We start from the raw sequence: 15,313 nt of genomic DNA, 5'->3' as shown, positions 1-15,313 counted from the left end.
GACAGATGGAGACTATGGTATAGGGTTTCTAGACAAGAAAATTAAAGTCAGGAAGTCATAAATACTACTGAACTTCAAAACGAGATTCATACAGGATCATTTAAAATTTTTATGACTTTCCCCTTGGGGGAGCAGTGAAACATACTGTGTATCAGGTAACTTTATAAAAGCAACATATAATTCACCTGCAGTTGTTTGAACTGAGAAAAGAGCTTGCAATTTTGTTGTTCCTTCTCTTCTGCCAGTTGTGCTTTGGTCAGAGCATTCTCTAATGCCTGCCTTTCTTTTTCAAGTTCAGCTTGAAGGGCTGACATTTCCATCTACAAACACAGAAAACCTTCAGATTAATATCCCCACTCCCAACCCCACCCTGTCACCCAAATACACCACAGCTGTATTTCTTATAACAATATAACAACACCTCCTAAAAACAAAAAAAACCCCACCACCAAACCCTAGAAAACAACCCTAACCACCTCAAATTAACCCATCACCATATATAGATAACAGGTTTATTTCCTAAAACTTCATGTTCATCACCACCACATTCATCTTTCACATCACAGCAGAAAGCTACTACTTTATAAAATTTAAATAATTTTTAAAAATGGATATAAACCTCAATTTCTATTACGAAGTGCAAAGGCAACCTTTGTCTTTCACCTGCTGCTTTTCACAGGACTGCTTTAGTGACATTTCTTTGAATGTGTGCATGGTTCTCTCTTTCCAAAAAGATGCAGATTGTTATTTTCCCTTTATGTACAGTGAATACTCTCTACAGGGTCCCCAGATGACCTGTACCCTCAAACAGTTATAAATCCTTACAAACTGATACCACCTTCCATTTGGGGGCACACCTAAGCCAACAACTATTTGCAAGTCAACGCTGGAGATATGGTACAGAGGAAAGTCTGGTTGTCCCTTGTCCCAGGGTATATCATCCCTTTGGCAGTGTAAAAGCTCTGTTCTTACCTGGCTAAGTTGTTTCAGTCTTTCCAACTCTTCTTTTTGCTGATTGGCTTCAGCATCTCTGTCTCTCAGCTGGGCTTCCAGCTCAGCCTCGTAGGCGCTGATGTCCCCTTGGGCATCTCTAAGCGATTCGTTTATTTCTCGCTGCTCTTGGAGTGCACCTTCCAGCATTTTGATTTCCTGCAATTTTACATTCATTTTAGAAACACGTACACAGGAGAGCCAGGATTTCTTAGGGGACATTATCTCTCTTCCTCTGTTACTCTGGAACTCGCTATCAATGTGACAGCAGACAGACCAAAGTAACTAATCCTAAACATTAAAAGGTAAAGCTAGGTGGCACTACTACTTATTTTTATTTTTTTTTTAAACATTTATTCTTCACTATCTGAATCTGGGAAGAAACACGGTATTAAGCCTTACTTGTCTCATATTTTCTGCATCCATGGCAACTATTTCCAGGTTGTTTCTTTCCTTTTCTAGATCTGCCAATCTTTGTAGCAAAGATGCTTTATCCTTCTGCAACTCCTTACATTCATCATGGGCCTGTTTCGCCTGACACTTAACACTTTCCAGGTATTCCTGTAAGCCAGTGATAATACTTTCTAAATCCCTTTTCAGTGCTTCATTTGTTGCTATTTGACCTGCAGAAATGCAGAACAAATTTGAGATAGTTAAGAAGCCACATTTATTTACAAAACAAGAAAACCCGCCTTTCTTCATCTTCTTTAACATGTTTACCTACTGGAATATGTAGAAACAACAAGGAACTAGGACTCAACCAGAAAATGCCCGTGCTGTTTTAAAGGCCAGGAGTTCCCACATTACTCTATTAACCCAGCCACTGGAAGAGTTAAAAAGAAACTACACTTGTCTGTGCACTCTGCCCCCTACCCTAAGCTGGAATTTGCTACCTTTACATCTAAATCAATTTTGTTTCTTTTTTTATATTCATATTATTTTCTGGAATATTTACTTCAGCTACATAAGCTAGGTATATAGTAAATGGATACATAAGTTTAGTTCATTGACTTAAGTCAGTTTCCAAAACTTCCTCCCACCTTAAGAGAAAAAACAAACAAACAAAAAAACCAACACACCCCTCTGCAAACTTCCTTCCCTCAATCATGTACAAGTGAAAGGAACATAATAAAATAGATCACTTAAGAGTAGTTTTTCAAACCTTTCTCTACACATTCTGTATTTCATTTAAGCAAAGATAAACAGAACTGAATCCTTAATTCAATTGTCACGTTAACCTAAATAGAAGAAATACCATAAGACAAAAAGAAAAATTTACCATCAGTGAGCTGCTGCTCCAAGTCCTTGATTTCCTCAGTTTCCTTTGCAATCCTAGAGAGCATTTCGTCCAGGCGACTCTCAAGCTGTTTATAATGTTTGTTCATTACATCAAATTGTTGTTCTTTACTTGCTTTTTGAGCTTTCATGTGAGCCTGTTGGAAAGATAAAGCAGGAGAGTGTCAATACAGATTTAAAAAGGCAAATAGTATTTTAGCTCTTTTCTGCAGTGCCTTACTACCAGCACTAGAAGTCACAAGTATGGTGTGTTGTTGTGGTGCTTGGGGGTTTTTTGTTTATTTTTTTTTTTCTTCATTACTGCCCCACAAAGACTCCCAGATAGGGAAGCAATCTGTGTGACTAACAGCACTGTTAATGGTCTCCCCCTTGCCCGGGCATGATGAATAAGGCCTGCATTTATAAATTATTACTCATGGCTACTACCTTTCTTTCTGCCTTTACTTTCTGTTACACAATTTCCCCTTTCAGTCAAGAACAAACATGATTTCCTCCAGAAGCTTTAATCCTGTCATCCTGCATTGCCTTCACAGCAGAGGATGCTTTAGAACATGTCAGGTCACCACCCGAAGGAAAATACTCTGAACAACCAGCAAGTCAGGCCAACTTTATAGCAAAGATTTACTTAAAGCAGATTTTTTTTTTTTTTTTTAAATATTTATGGGAAATCACACAGATTTTGGTCAGGACTTCATGCATTAAGTATGAGTTTATCTGAGTGTTTCAGCTGTGTACAAAACTAGATTATCAACCCAATGTAATGCTATCTGTTTCTCACTGGTAAGAAATTACTCACAAATAACTCAAATGCCAGAAAACTTAGAAAAGCACAGAATTACACTGTAATGATAAGCAGGATCTTTTTTCTTACAAAAAATACATCAAGCAAGCAGTAGAAAAGTTAAATAGAAGTTCACAGAAAAATAATATATGAAGTTGCTTCTCTAACAAAAGTAATGGGTAAAAGCATAGCTTTCTGTGTTTTTACTGTATTAAACTTGCCGTTATTTTTACCATTCCCGTTAGTGCAATTCAACTTGCCACCTTGTTAAAGCCAAACTCCCATTCGGCGTTGTAAAAGTGAAATTTCAACAAGTCAAACCCAGGCAGAGGCGCTGCCGCTGAGTCATTTTGCCGCAGCCGCTGAATGTCACAAGGGGGCTGTTTGAATAAACCCAACACTTACGGCTTTGCCTTTGTCTCCTCTTCCTCCGGTACCGCAGGATAACGCCCCACCCCCGATCTAGGATTACTCCGACTAAGGAACCGAGCTTTCCAGGTTAGACAGCAGTCGAGCGGGGTCTCCCATCCCCTCCGACCGCCTCCGCCCCGGCAGCGGCCGGCGCCCCCCGGGCGGTTCCCGGGGCCGTTGCCGTTCCCGAGGCCGTTGGCCGCGGCCGCCGCTTCCTGTGTTGTGATTTGAAGCGGGAAGGGCCGGGCTGGCTCCCGCCGAGGGGCCGGGCCCCGACTTCAGCGATCCTGCCCCAAACCAGCACAGCCCCGGCTCTTAACTTAACTGATCCGATTAAAAAAAAAAAAATTGAAAAAATTAAAAAAAAAAAAAAAAGAAAAAATTGCATTTTTTAAAAGCGTTTGCAGGCCTCAAAACCTGAGCCAAGCAGAAAAACTCCTCCTTTGCAACTCTTAAAAGCACCACGCTGGCCCAAAAAGCTCTCATTTAAAACGATTTTTTTAAAAAACACCATTAAAAAAGTAAATCAATTTCATTTTAATTTGAACTGTCTGTAAACGTTTGCTGTACCCGAACACAGTTAATAACTCCATCTTCCCTGGAGATCAAAGAAATAAAAATAAAAGAGACTCAGGCTCACATTCCTCCTGGTGCATCCAACCCTGTGACGTGGGACCTCAGAGACCCCATTGCATCAATCAGCAATGACAGGACTGTGTGTGACAGCAGAAAAAGGGCCTTAGTCCCCACCAAAAAGGCAGTATAAATAGCTCTACTTCTGAAAAAAATTATGGAAAAGTGATTCTAGTTTTAGGATGCTGGACTAACATGAAAAACCAAAGCTGCTGCTGCCTTCAGCTGTCTGCAGGCTGGAATATTAATATAAATTGTCACCACTTGTACCAGGTCAGTCCCATCTGCTGCTCCTGACAGCTTTTCCAGGCTGCCCTCTTGCAAACAGACCTTTGTGCCAACGCAAGAGCTCTCTGGCAAAGCAGGACTGTAGCACTGATACACACCTTGAAAAATCATTAAGGCCAGATTCTACAAAGAGATGCATGAAGGATTTCACACACAGGAGCTGTCTCCGAGGCTCTGCAGAGCCCTGTTTTCACAAAGCATAAAGATCTAGTTCTTTACGTGCTGCCCAGCAACTGCATCGAAAATTAGTTGCCCAAGCACTTTACCAAAGCTGGTTTTTGTAGGGTTTTGTTTGTTTAAGTTGTGAGGAGGAGTATGTTTTTCAAATGGTACCACCACCTGAGGAAGTTGCTAAATGTATTTCACAAAATAGGTACAACTGAATGGTAACCAGTTAAAACAGCCTTTTATCACATTTCTCAGGACATGACCACATGCAGAACACAGTAAAATACCAGTTTTACTTACATGTCTTGGATCTTCAGGATTTACAGAAGCAAGAGAACTCTGCAAGTCTTCAAGCTCTTTCTGTTTTTTCCCTATTTCTCTTTTCTGTTTCTCCATTTGGTTTTCCAGTTCTAAAGCTTCCTGGCGGAGCCGATGCAGGAGTTGTATCTTTTCACTCAACTGCTGTTCCAGACCTTCCCGGTTGGCCTGTGAGATCTGGAGATGGCATTAGGAGGTGGGTAAAGCAGTTTCATTCATTCTTCATCAGCACACAGCTGATCAAGAACATTTTGGGAAGTTAAATCAGAGTGCTAGTTTAGCCTAACAGGTTGTCTAAAAATGACCTATTCGTGGTTTTGAATCTTCTTACTATAACAAAAACTCTCAAAAACTTTCTCAAAAGCAATTAGAAAATAAAAAGAACAGTTTGGTCATGGCAACTAGAAATTCGTAATGTTTGATACCACCCCAGGAAACGTCAGAACCCTCATTCTGACCATCAGCCCAAAGGGCTTTGTTTTCAAACAAGTCTCTTTCAAAGGTCTCTTGTATCATTCCTTCTTGCAGTTTTAAGAAGTCTATCTGCCATGTCCTTTTTCTGTCTCCCACAGCTATGACTTCTTAAGTAATATATGGAAGATCCTGGTCATTGATTTTAAGGCAATTTTAAACACTAAAAATAGCAATAATTTATGACAGTTGTTAAAGAAATGGAAGATACAGTTTCCATTTAATGCTTATGAATATTTAAATTAATTATTGCTGTCAATTATATAGCTACATTGCTTATAATTGGCCCCATAACTAAACCTGCACAGTTACAGTCCTTCCTGAAAGGTCTTTTCCGATAAGTTGGGGTATATTTAATACACAATTATATTGAGAGGTTCAGCACTGCTCCAAACACTTTCCCTTGCCATTCACTTTATTTTGCCTACTTTTTTCTGAGCCAGAGCATCCTCCAGTTGTTGCAGTTCCCCTGTTACTTTCAAAACCTGCTGCTCTGCATTTGCTATGGCACTTTGCAGTTCTTCTAATCTTCTTTGTGCTGCAGACAAAAAAAACCCAAAGCAACCCATAACTCCACAAAATACATTATAACATTCTGTATAACACTGATAAGCATATTTTCTTTTAACGTGTTAATAAGAATGCATTTTCTTGAAACAGTGATAATCAAAGCTAATATATTCTAGTTTCTCAAAAAGTTCATCTAAAAATTTTTTAATGAATCTTATAAAATTAAATTAATGCATCAAATATGAAACCTCCTTAGCATTCTCTTTTCAATAACATTTAATCCTTTCATCCCGAGTTACGTTAAAATAATAACAAAAAGACATTGTAACAGTTTTAACCCAAAATGCATCAAGTACAGTGTTTAGAAGTTAAAGCACTGACAGCTTTTAACACACCATCTCTATTCTTATGTCAAGTATGTGTCAAGAATTTAATCAGTGGAATAAATTACATTGAGATACATATTTTAACTTTTATTTGCTAAAAATCAAGATTTTACCTGAGTGAATCTTTTTTTCTTTATCCTCTAGTAGTTCATCTAGATTCTGGAGCTGCAATTTCATCTGGGGTTTCCTACAGGAGTCATTTTCATCCAGCTGCACTTTCCCAATCTGCATCTGCTGAGCTTTGCTCGCAATGTAGCCTTCTCCTATAAACATATTTCTTTTATATCTGGCCTTACCAATGTACGGGCTTTCACCAGGTACGGTATCAAGTTCAACATCCTGAAATATATGAAGCAAGATGTCCTTATGTCAGAAATATGGTTGTGAAATTAGAATAATTAGAAGAAAACAGACTACATTTGACTTGTTTGGCCTTGAACATCCTTGTTATTTTATGATTGAATTAAAACCAAACCTAATTAAGGTATGATCAGTTTGTTGCAAATGGGTAATGCAAGTTCATATTTAACTGGAGGTATTTTTTTGTAATATTTTAGACTAGTAATATAGTATATACTAGTAATACACTAGATTTAATACTATAGATGTGTATTCACTCCTTAGGTAAACCATATGCATATAAGGTATGTATACTAACATTCAAGACATTAAATGTCACTCAGATGCAGTTCAAACCTTGTAACCTATGATTTTAAAATTACATTTTTATATTCCATAACAAATAACTCTTAATAAAGTAACATCTATTAGAATTACAGAAAAACTATTAAGTTTTCTCTTTTCCAAGCTGAAAAGCAAGAGAAACAGCAATGAAAAGATCCACTATTTTTAAAATTATTACCTCTGGTGGAAAATAATTTAATGGCTCAAATTTTGCATCAATCTTATAAAACGCCAGCTCCTGCTCCAGTTCATACTGCTTCTGGCAAGCTCGGGTTAGCTCCGCTGTCTTCTGCTTTAACTAATAAACCAGTACACAAAGTCAGTTGCCTTCATTCAAGTATCATCACCATCACACACATTTCAATTCAGCAGAGAGCAGGGCACGGATATTAACTTTGAAACAAAGCTCACAGCAGAAAAAGATGGTGTATTTTGGATCAGAATATCACAAAGCATAACTTTATTACAAGATACAACATGATGACTAAGAGTAGGCAAAAGCCCCACAATTAACACAAAGGATCACATGAAAGGCCTTTTTAAGTTTACAGGCATCAAAGGTTTGAAAATAGATTTGTCACTAACTTAGGATAAAAAAAATAATAATTTGGGTACAATCCTTTAGCAAATCAATGCCAAATAACAAATGTATTTACTGCTACTAATGAGCAGTGAGAACTATTAACACTTCTTGTCTGTAAAAGAAACAAAACATCTCAATTATCAAGCATATGGAGTCTATGCATTTCATTTTAGCTTAACCTTGTGCTAGACAAGACTTGACGTTTTGTTTTAGGGGGTTTTTTTGTTGGTTTTTGTTGGGTTTGGTTTTGGTTTTTAATAAAAGTCCATCATGTGATTTCTTTTTAAATCAACTTTTCACACTGAATACCTGAGGGAGAACATGCAGCAAAACTCCAACAGACAGTGGAAAGCAGAACTAATGGAGGAAAAGAAATAGAACAGACTGGAATAAAGGAAAGGCTTAAAGGAAGTTTTAAAGCCTGATACATGGCAAGCAAAAATTAACCGTGATTCAGAGAAAAAAAAAAAAAAAAAAAAAAAACAAACAATCCAAGACAGTTGTATCCAAAATCCACAATGAATATAAAACCTCACTGGAACACGTTATACAAATGCTCCCACTCCAGTAGACATGCAAATAAATCCTAGAAATAAAAATAACCATGCAACCCAGGAGCACGGTGGGGCTACCTTTAGTGAGGAATAAAGGCTCTGCGGAAAGGGAACTGTGACAAACCAATACACCAGCTAAAGGAAGGAAGAAAGAAGCAAGCAAAGTTTGTCATCCAAAGGATAAGAGTGGGTTAAGTTGCAAGATATACGCTGCTAAATCTCACTATACTGAAAACTACATCTTAGAAATGGGCTGCTGGTTTAGCATGTGTTCACAGAAGAAACAGCTATAGAAATATTAGCTATAGAGATTTTGAAGGACAGAATTTTAGAGGACAAGTCTAACAAGTAAGAAAAAAGCCATCTTTTAATTTCCAATCAGGTCATTCACAACTGAGCACTCTCAAGTCAACAGGACTTTTCTTCCATTTTATAGCTACCAATAAAAGATACCTGTCACACCTAAGATCTCAGGATGATGTGAATAAAGTACCAGTAAACTAATGGATATTACCCAAAATAATAATCAAGGGGTATTCCTGACATACACCACCTTGGCTTTGTAAAAGCATTTAATCTTTTTCCTTATTGCAGCAGCACTTCAAAGTCCAAACAACAGAGGAGAGTCAGTACATCAGCAATTTAGCAGCTGGAAGATCCTTAACCTTTCATCAACTGACAAAATTTTAAACAACAACAACAAAAATTACTGAAGACAAACAAATAAGTTACTATGAGCTCTCACAAGAGTGATACTGATTACTGGCTAAATATACTTACTTTTTCCACAGAAAGAACACTGAAGAATTGATCCCTCTCTAAAAGCTGAAATGCCTAAGTTTTGTCTCTTAATTTTAAATGTAAGTCTCCAGCCATTTGAACTCACATATTGACTGCTCTGTTTCTGACAACAAAACTGTTCCAAATATTTACGTAGAGAAAGTGATTATCTTACCAATTCATTTTTGGTGCCCAGGTCCCTTTGTAGGTTTTCATAGCTTTGTTTCTGTTGCAAAGTCTTTTCTTTTAATGATTTGTTGACCTCATCTTGATGGCGAAGTTGCTCAAGCACTTTCGACTGGTTAAGTTTAAGGCTCTCCATCTCTTTTACTGTCTTTTCCAACTCTCTTTCTAATTTTTCTATCTCTTCTGATAAAACCAAAATAATAGAAAAATTCAAATAGAAAACCTCCCCTTCTAAATTTACGTTTTGTGTCATTCACTTTAGTTCTCACTTATTATTCTTTTAGTTCTAACAGATATATTACCTAAATTAAACCTCTCCAGAGCTTCCTGCCTGTCGTGGTTTGTCACTGGCCGTCCATCCAAGTTTTCCAGGGCTCGCAGGTGGAATATGGTGTACAAGCGGTAGTGAGGCAGACTCACCACTGGATTCCCAGCAAGGAATAGAGAAGTCAAATCCTGTAGAGGCTTTAGTTTAGCTATATCATGGAGCTAAAGAAAAAACAAATGGAACAACAATTAGACATCCTTCCAAAAAACAATTAAACCCCCATTCTGACTGTATAGGACGTTTTATGCTTGGTCCATCTCAGCTCTATTTTAAAATTGATGTTAAAGTGGAATCTCTTAAAACCTACCAAAATGCACAGTCCTATGACTAAAGTAACTTCCTAAAATCAAATTGTTTCTTCGATGAAAAAATACCACTACAAAGAGGACAAATTTCATCAAGCTTGACCTTGGAATTTTCAAAATAACAACGCCTGTGGATATTTATAACCTTCCATTGCCCCAGACATTCATAAGAAGAGAGATGTTATCATGAGGAGTACTCAAACAAAGGTGGTTCATCTCTCCTCCTAAGCAGCATGACTCGTTCAGGAATTCTATTACATGACTTCATTTCATAGACACCCTTTTGTAGCTGCACAACATGGAAATTAACCTGGACCACACAAGGAAATCTAGTCATGTCCTAAATATAAAATGTAAGCAAGTAGGTTATTTACAGGTCTCCAAAACCATTTAATTAACTTATGATAAGGGACATCACCTGTAACATGCAAAACTCTTCATATCATAACTAAGTTTTTCTTAAGTTTTCAAAAACTTCTGATTTCCTGAACAACATAATACAGGTTTATACTTGGAATACGTGGCACAGCAGGAGAGATCTTCTGATAAACTACTTTATTAGGCTCTCAGTGACTGTGTTTCACAGCAGACTTTGTGGAAAGGCACACAGCAATTGCTCAGGGTAAGTCAATGTAAATGTACCATGAAAATAATGAAAAATCACTTACTGATGATACTTTATTCTGTTTCAAATTAAGGATGCGCAGGGATCTCAGTTTCTTCCCTACCCACACTGGAATATGCTCAATCTCATTCCCTGCAAGGTTTAGCTTTTGTAGATTCTGCATATGTTCTATACCTTCAATTTTACTAAAAAAAAAAAAAAAAAAGACAAAAATCATAACTTATCATGAACCATAGCAATTTTACAGTGTAAATGAGGCATTATGGATAAACTACAGCAAAATCTGTCTCAAATAATTATCATCCAAGAGAGCAAACCGTATATAACTCAAGTCTGAAAAGATACAGCAGTAGCTAAAAGCTACTCTGACCTTTTCAATTCCTGTTGTGAGAGGAAGTCGTGTGAATGCAACGTGTAGAAATGCCAGTGTCTTTCTTACTTCCTATTGTTGACTCCTCTTACCAAATACTGCAAAGTCAGTCTCATGTAAAGATCATAATTCACTAAAAGACAAATTAAACAAGGAATTTTGCTATTGCCTGAACCATTGCCCTTCAACATTTTTATACCACTCAGAAAAGACACCAGACTCTCAAAAAAGTGAAAGTGAAAAAACAATTTAGTCAGTTTACAGCCTGCTTGATTAAGTCTGTACAACTTCCTCTCCTAAAAGAAAACTTTCTTTATTTACCTGTAATGATACACAGTGAAAGCTTAATTAAATTTTTAATGCATTTTACTGAGTTGTTATACACTCTTCATTATTGCATCTGGAAACCTGTATTTCTGGCTTGGTTTCCCAGGGAAACAAATTTAACTGCAGCCATGGTACACAAATAGCACCTCCCCAAACTATTTATCCTTCGAATACATAACAGCTCGTGCTTTTAAGAAGATCTCACTAAAGCCTGTTAGTCTTGACGTAAAACTGATCGGAAATTCACCTTAACTGTTCACACCTGTGAGACCTCAAGTGAGAATGTCAGCTTTACTGTATCTGACTTTAACAAACATTTGTGTTTCTCTTACCAGATTTTGTTGCAAGACAAATTGAGTTCACGCAACTTCATCAGTTTATCCAACTTCTCAATCTTCTCTATTTGGTTGTTACTAAGATTTAGTGTCTCTAGTTTAGAGCACTTTTCCAAGTTTTCTATGTACTATAGAACAGAAAATTAATCCATTAGCATTTCAGCTTTTTTTTTTAAGAGAAAGATTTCTACTCTTAACAAACACGTATTCATTCAAAAATACAAAGTATTCTAACATTTTATTCATCACGGTTTCACTGTTCCGTTCTAAAACCTTGCTTTAGGTACAATCTTCTATAGTGTTGGAAAACTAAATTTTAAATTTACAGTGGACCAGTCTCATCTAGCTGTTTACGTCCACTTAAAAATAGACCTTTACTAAAACAGAAAACAAAATGAATTTTTAACTTTGTTTAATTACCAGTTATTTTCAATTACTTACCTTAAATTTCTTATCCCCATCCTTTGGGGAAGAAAGATTCAGTGAGCTTATAAATGCCAAATTTTCCTGTTTCGACAGACCTTTTATAAGGGATTCAGTGATGTATCTAACTCCTGCGCTAACACCATTTTCATCTGAAATTAAACAAAGAGACTACCTTTAGTAGTGAAATAAACGGTGATTTTTATTTTAGTCTTTTACTTCACACTGAGTACTGGGAAGACATTGAAAATTATCCCCTCCCTCCCCCAAGGATGAGAAGAAACAGCACACCAGAAGCATTTACAGGAAATGACACGCCAGAGTAAGCGGGTATAGTCTTTTGCAAAAAGCACAGAATGCATCTCCTTTCTTCCCCCCGGCACAGAATCTAAGGAGTAAAAGCCTAATTATTCTACACAGCTTTCATTACTATTATTTCCACATTTGAGTACCGAAAGATGAAAGCTAATTTTTCAGACCTCTTTCCAACAGATCATACATCTTTAATTATACAGTCCACAGAATATTGGCTTCTTATGCTTTTAGTATGTACTTTTATATCAGCAGTTATTTATACAATACCTTTATGAAACTTGTACTCAAAAGCAGCTTCTACATTTTCTGCTGTAATACCAGGTTGTTGGTGGCTTCGTTCTGTGCTTTTGCAAGGAGATGGAGATGTCTGTTGGCTGAGAGGAGACGGTGACCTGGTATTTGAACTGACAGGAGACATTGGACTAGGTGTCTGAGAAGCTGACATCTGTGTTTTTCTACATAATGCTTTTCCCACTGAGCCTTTCTTCATTGCCAAAACCACAGAATATCATGAGACTAGTATCTGGAAGAAGAGAAATAAACATCGGACTGTAAATAAGTCTAAATCTTTATGGTTTGCATGCCAACAAAATTGTCTTTTTAGCATAAGGAATTATTTCCAGCAATGATACAGTGCCAAAACCCCATATCTAAGCCAAGTCTCCAATAGGTGATAGCTTCCAATTTTCATGGGCTAACACACACTGGAAGGAATAGTATACCTGTTTCCTTACACCATTCTACAGTGCAACACCAGGAACTGGATGAACTGCCTTCTGTTTTGCAACTCATCTTGGTAACTGTCCTGCAATTTATGGCTTACACAAAGTCTGTCAGGTCTGGGGATACTCTCGACCCAGCCTAACATAGTTGGCAGAGGACAGAAAGAGAAGGCTAGGATACCAATTGTTTTTACCAAAGCTAGAAATAACGCACTGGCATTCCTTCAGTATTCCGATTTCTACAAACAAATTATTCCGTGACTGCCTGGGAAATTCTAGAGAATGTTAACAGAAACTTCCCCCAATGACGAATATATTTCCCAAGGGGTTTGTGTAGAAGCTGTCATGGACATGTTCTGTGTGTGTAGTTACCACCTTCAAGGGCCAGGATTTTACTAAAACCTAGACCCAGTAAACAAAAAGCACATTTTAAGATGTTCTTTACAATAGAAATCTACGCTTTTAAGGGAACTTAGAGCTATGCAAGTCATTACATTGTGCCTTGAGAATAATTTTTTAGTTAAAAAAGATATTTTTTTTTCCTGAATCTTCAAAAGAAGGAAAGAAAGAAAGAAGGACCCAGTCTGTTCGATACTCGAGGCTCAGCTCATTCAGGGGCGGGAAGCTGAGGCAGGAGCGGGGAAGAGGCGGTGATGAACTACTGAAAACCTACTTGGGGAAGTCCGCTCGTGTTTTAAGGAGAGCAATTAGACATTTTATTGTGGTTTCCTGAGAACAGATCGTGCTCTTGCAATGAAACCCAGGACAAAACTCACACGATAGAGCAAGCGGGTGAGGGGGGACCGCTGCCTGACCCAGCCGGGGCGGTCCGTCCCGGAGAAACCCAGCGCCCCGGCGGGGAGCTGAGGGGCCCTCGGTGAGGCTGTTGCCCCCTTCCCTCCCCGGTTAACGGCAGCGCACCCGCTCCATCCACCGCCGCCACAGGCGAGCCCCCGGCCTCTCCCCGCCCTCCCGCCACAGCCGGCCCAACCTGACAGGATGGCGACCACCCGGCGGGACGCGGCGCTGCCGGCTGAGCCCCGGGCCGAGCTCCCCTCAGCGGGGCCGGGCTGTGGGGCAGCACCGCAGCGAGGCGGCCGGGGAGCGGCGGTGCTGTCTGAAGGGGGACGCCGGTTCCCGCCGAGGGCGGTTCCCCTCAGGCATCCGCTTTGATTACCTGCGTTGACATGGTAACGCTGTTTCACCCCCTCCCGCTCGTCGCCGCCGGGGCAGTGGCGGGCAGGGCGGCCTCCGGGCGACCCGGCGTGAAGGCACCGGCTCTCAGCACACGTCTGCTCCCGCCTCGCTTCCTCCGCCAACCGATCGTCGTTTCTACCGGCCGCCAGGCCCCAGGTGCTGCGGTTCCTTTAAGAGCCCAGAGTGAGGAACCGAGCCGACGCCATTTTGTCTGGTCGTTGGGTGAACGGGCCCGGGGGCGAGGAGGGCCCTCGCGAGGCCACGCCCCTCGCCGGCGCGGCTTTCCCGCCGCTGAGGGGACCCCGGCGCGTGCGCCAACAGCCGCGTTACCTCAGCGGCAGCAGCTTCGCCTTCGGGCAGCCCTCAGCTGGCGGAGGGTGGGGTCTGAGAGGTTTTGTTCCAATTGTCGCCCAAGGCACTGTATAAATAGCAAAGCCTAGGCTGGTGATACGGTTTTTTGGGGGTTTCTTTGATGGCTTTTTTGCGTGTGTCTGTGTTTTATGTATGTCTTTGTGTCACATACTGACCTCTCGGTGTAAAATGGTGCATAGATGGGTTTTACTCAGGGATGTTGTATGTCTCGTTGGAAATACCGTGATCAAATGTAACGTGTAAACTCAGTGCAGTAGGCTTAAATGGCCAGTTTTCACAGAAGCATTGAAATAAATCTCTTGTAATGGTTTTGAGTGTGTTACTTTGGAATTTATATGACTAGGTGTGAAGTGTAGGGTTGAAAAATGGCTAGGCTAAAGCTGGAAAAGAATGTAGAGAAGGAACATAATTAGATTTAAATATCATTTCAGAATATTGTTAGGCCTTTAAAATGTTTTCTAGTGTTCTTTACTGTTTGCTCCTTGAAGTTTACATGCCACCCATGTAAACTTATTGTATGACTTCTCATTGTTTGGTAATAGGGATTTGGGCCCTTATTTTTAATAATATTAAGCACCCTAGATTTTTGTAAGATTTTATTCTATATATTGTTGCTTCCCTTCCAGTTGATTACATCTGTTGAGAAGCCCAAGTTGGCCTTCTGGTAATTTAATTTTCTATTGATCAGAAATGGTTTTGTAAATGTCTTTCCCGTAATGGTTGACTATGATATTTGTTTAAACTTGAGAAGTCTTGCACAACTTTAGTTTAACTTTTCCTGAACAAGGTCCCTTGCTTAGATATTGGGAATGCAAAGATTTTGTCACAAATGTTTTTTTAGCAAATGCTGTTTAAAGTAGTACGTGTTGCACATGTGTTGTGCCCTATTTTTTTTCATTTTACAGTTTTATTTGTAATGGAAGTACTCAGAAAGTTGGCATAATCAGGAATGCAA

The 15,313-nt window shown here is 39.1% G+C and overlaps 1 protein-coding gene across 1 annotated transcript in view; it reads right to left on the bottom strand.

Annotated features, from left to right (window-relative positions):
- CNTRL (centriolin) overlaps positions 1 to 14,213 on the bottom strand; it is a 30,440-nt gene extending 16,227 nt beyond the window's left edge. The window contains exons 1-15 of the mRNA XM_014943063.1: positions 13,967 to 14,213; positions 12,335 to 12,590; positions 11,771 to 11,904; positions 11,327 to 11,457; positions 10,341 to 10,482; positions 9,342 to 9,528; positions 9,029 to 9,222; positions 7,115 to 7,234; positions 6,366 to 6,591; positions 5,785 to 5,894; positions 4,868 to 5,062; positions 2,270 to 2,423; positions 1,393 to 1,613; positions 973 to 1,149; positions 186 to 320 (exon numbers count right to left, since the gene is read on the bottom strand). Coding sequence (XP_014798549.1) covers positions 186 to 320; positions 973 to 1,149; positions 1,393 to 1,613; positions 2,270 to 2,423; positions 4,868 to 5,062; positions 5,785 to 5,894; positions 6,366 to 6,591; positions 7,115 to 7,234; positions 9,029 to 9,222; positions 9,342 to 9,528; positions 10,341 to 10,482; positions 11,327 to 11,457; positions 11,771 to 11,904; positions 12,335 to 12,557 — 2,349 coding nt within the window. The 5' untranslated portion in view covers positions 12,558 to 12,590; positions 13,967 to 14,213. The remainder of the gene's footprint in view (positions 1 to 185; positions 321 to 972; positions 1,150 to 1,392; positions 1,614 to 2,269; positions 2,424 to 4,867; positions 5,063 to 5,784; positions 5,895 to 6,365; positions 6,592 to 7,114; positions 7,235 to 9,028; positions 9,223 to 9,341; positions 9,529 to 10,340; positions 10,483 to 11,326; positions 11,458 to 11,770; positions 11,905 to 12,334; positions 12,591 to 13,966) is intronic.
- Positions 14,214 to 15,313: the final 1,100 nt, after the last annotated feature.

Source organism: Calidris pugnax, unplaced genomic scaffold, assembly GCF_001431845.1.
Source record: "Calidris pugnax isolate Ruff unplaced genomic scaffold, ASM143184v1 scaffold102, whole genome shotgun sequence".
NCBI classification, from domain to species: Eukaryota; Metazoa; Chordata; class Aves; order Charadriiformes; family Scolopacidae; genus Calidris; species Calidris pugnax.
The sequence above is the reverse complement of the archived record's forward strand: the minus strand, read 5'-3'. Positions and strand labels throughout refer to the sequence as shown.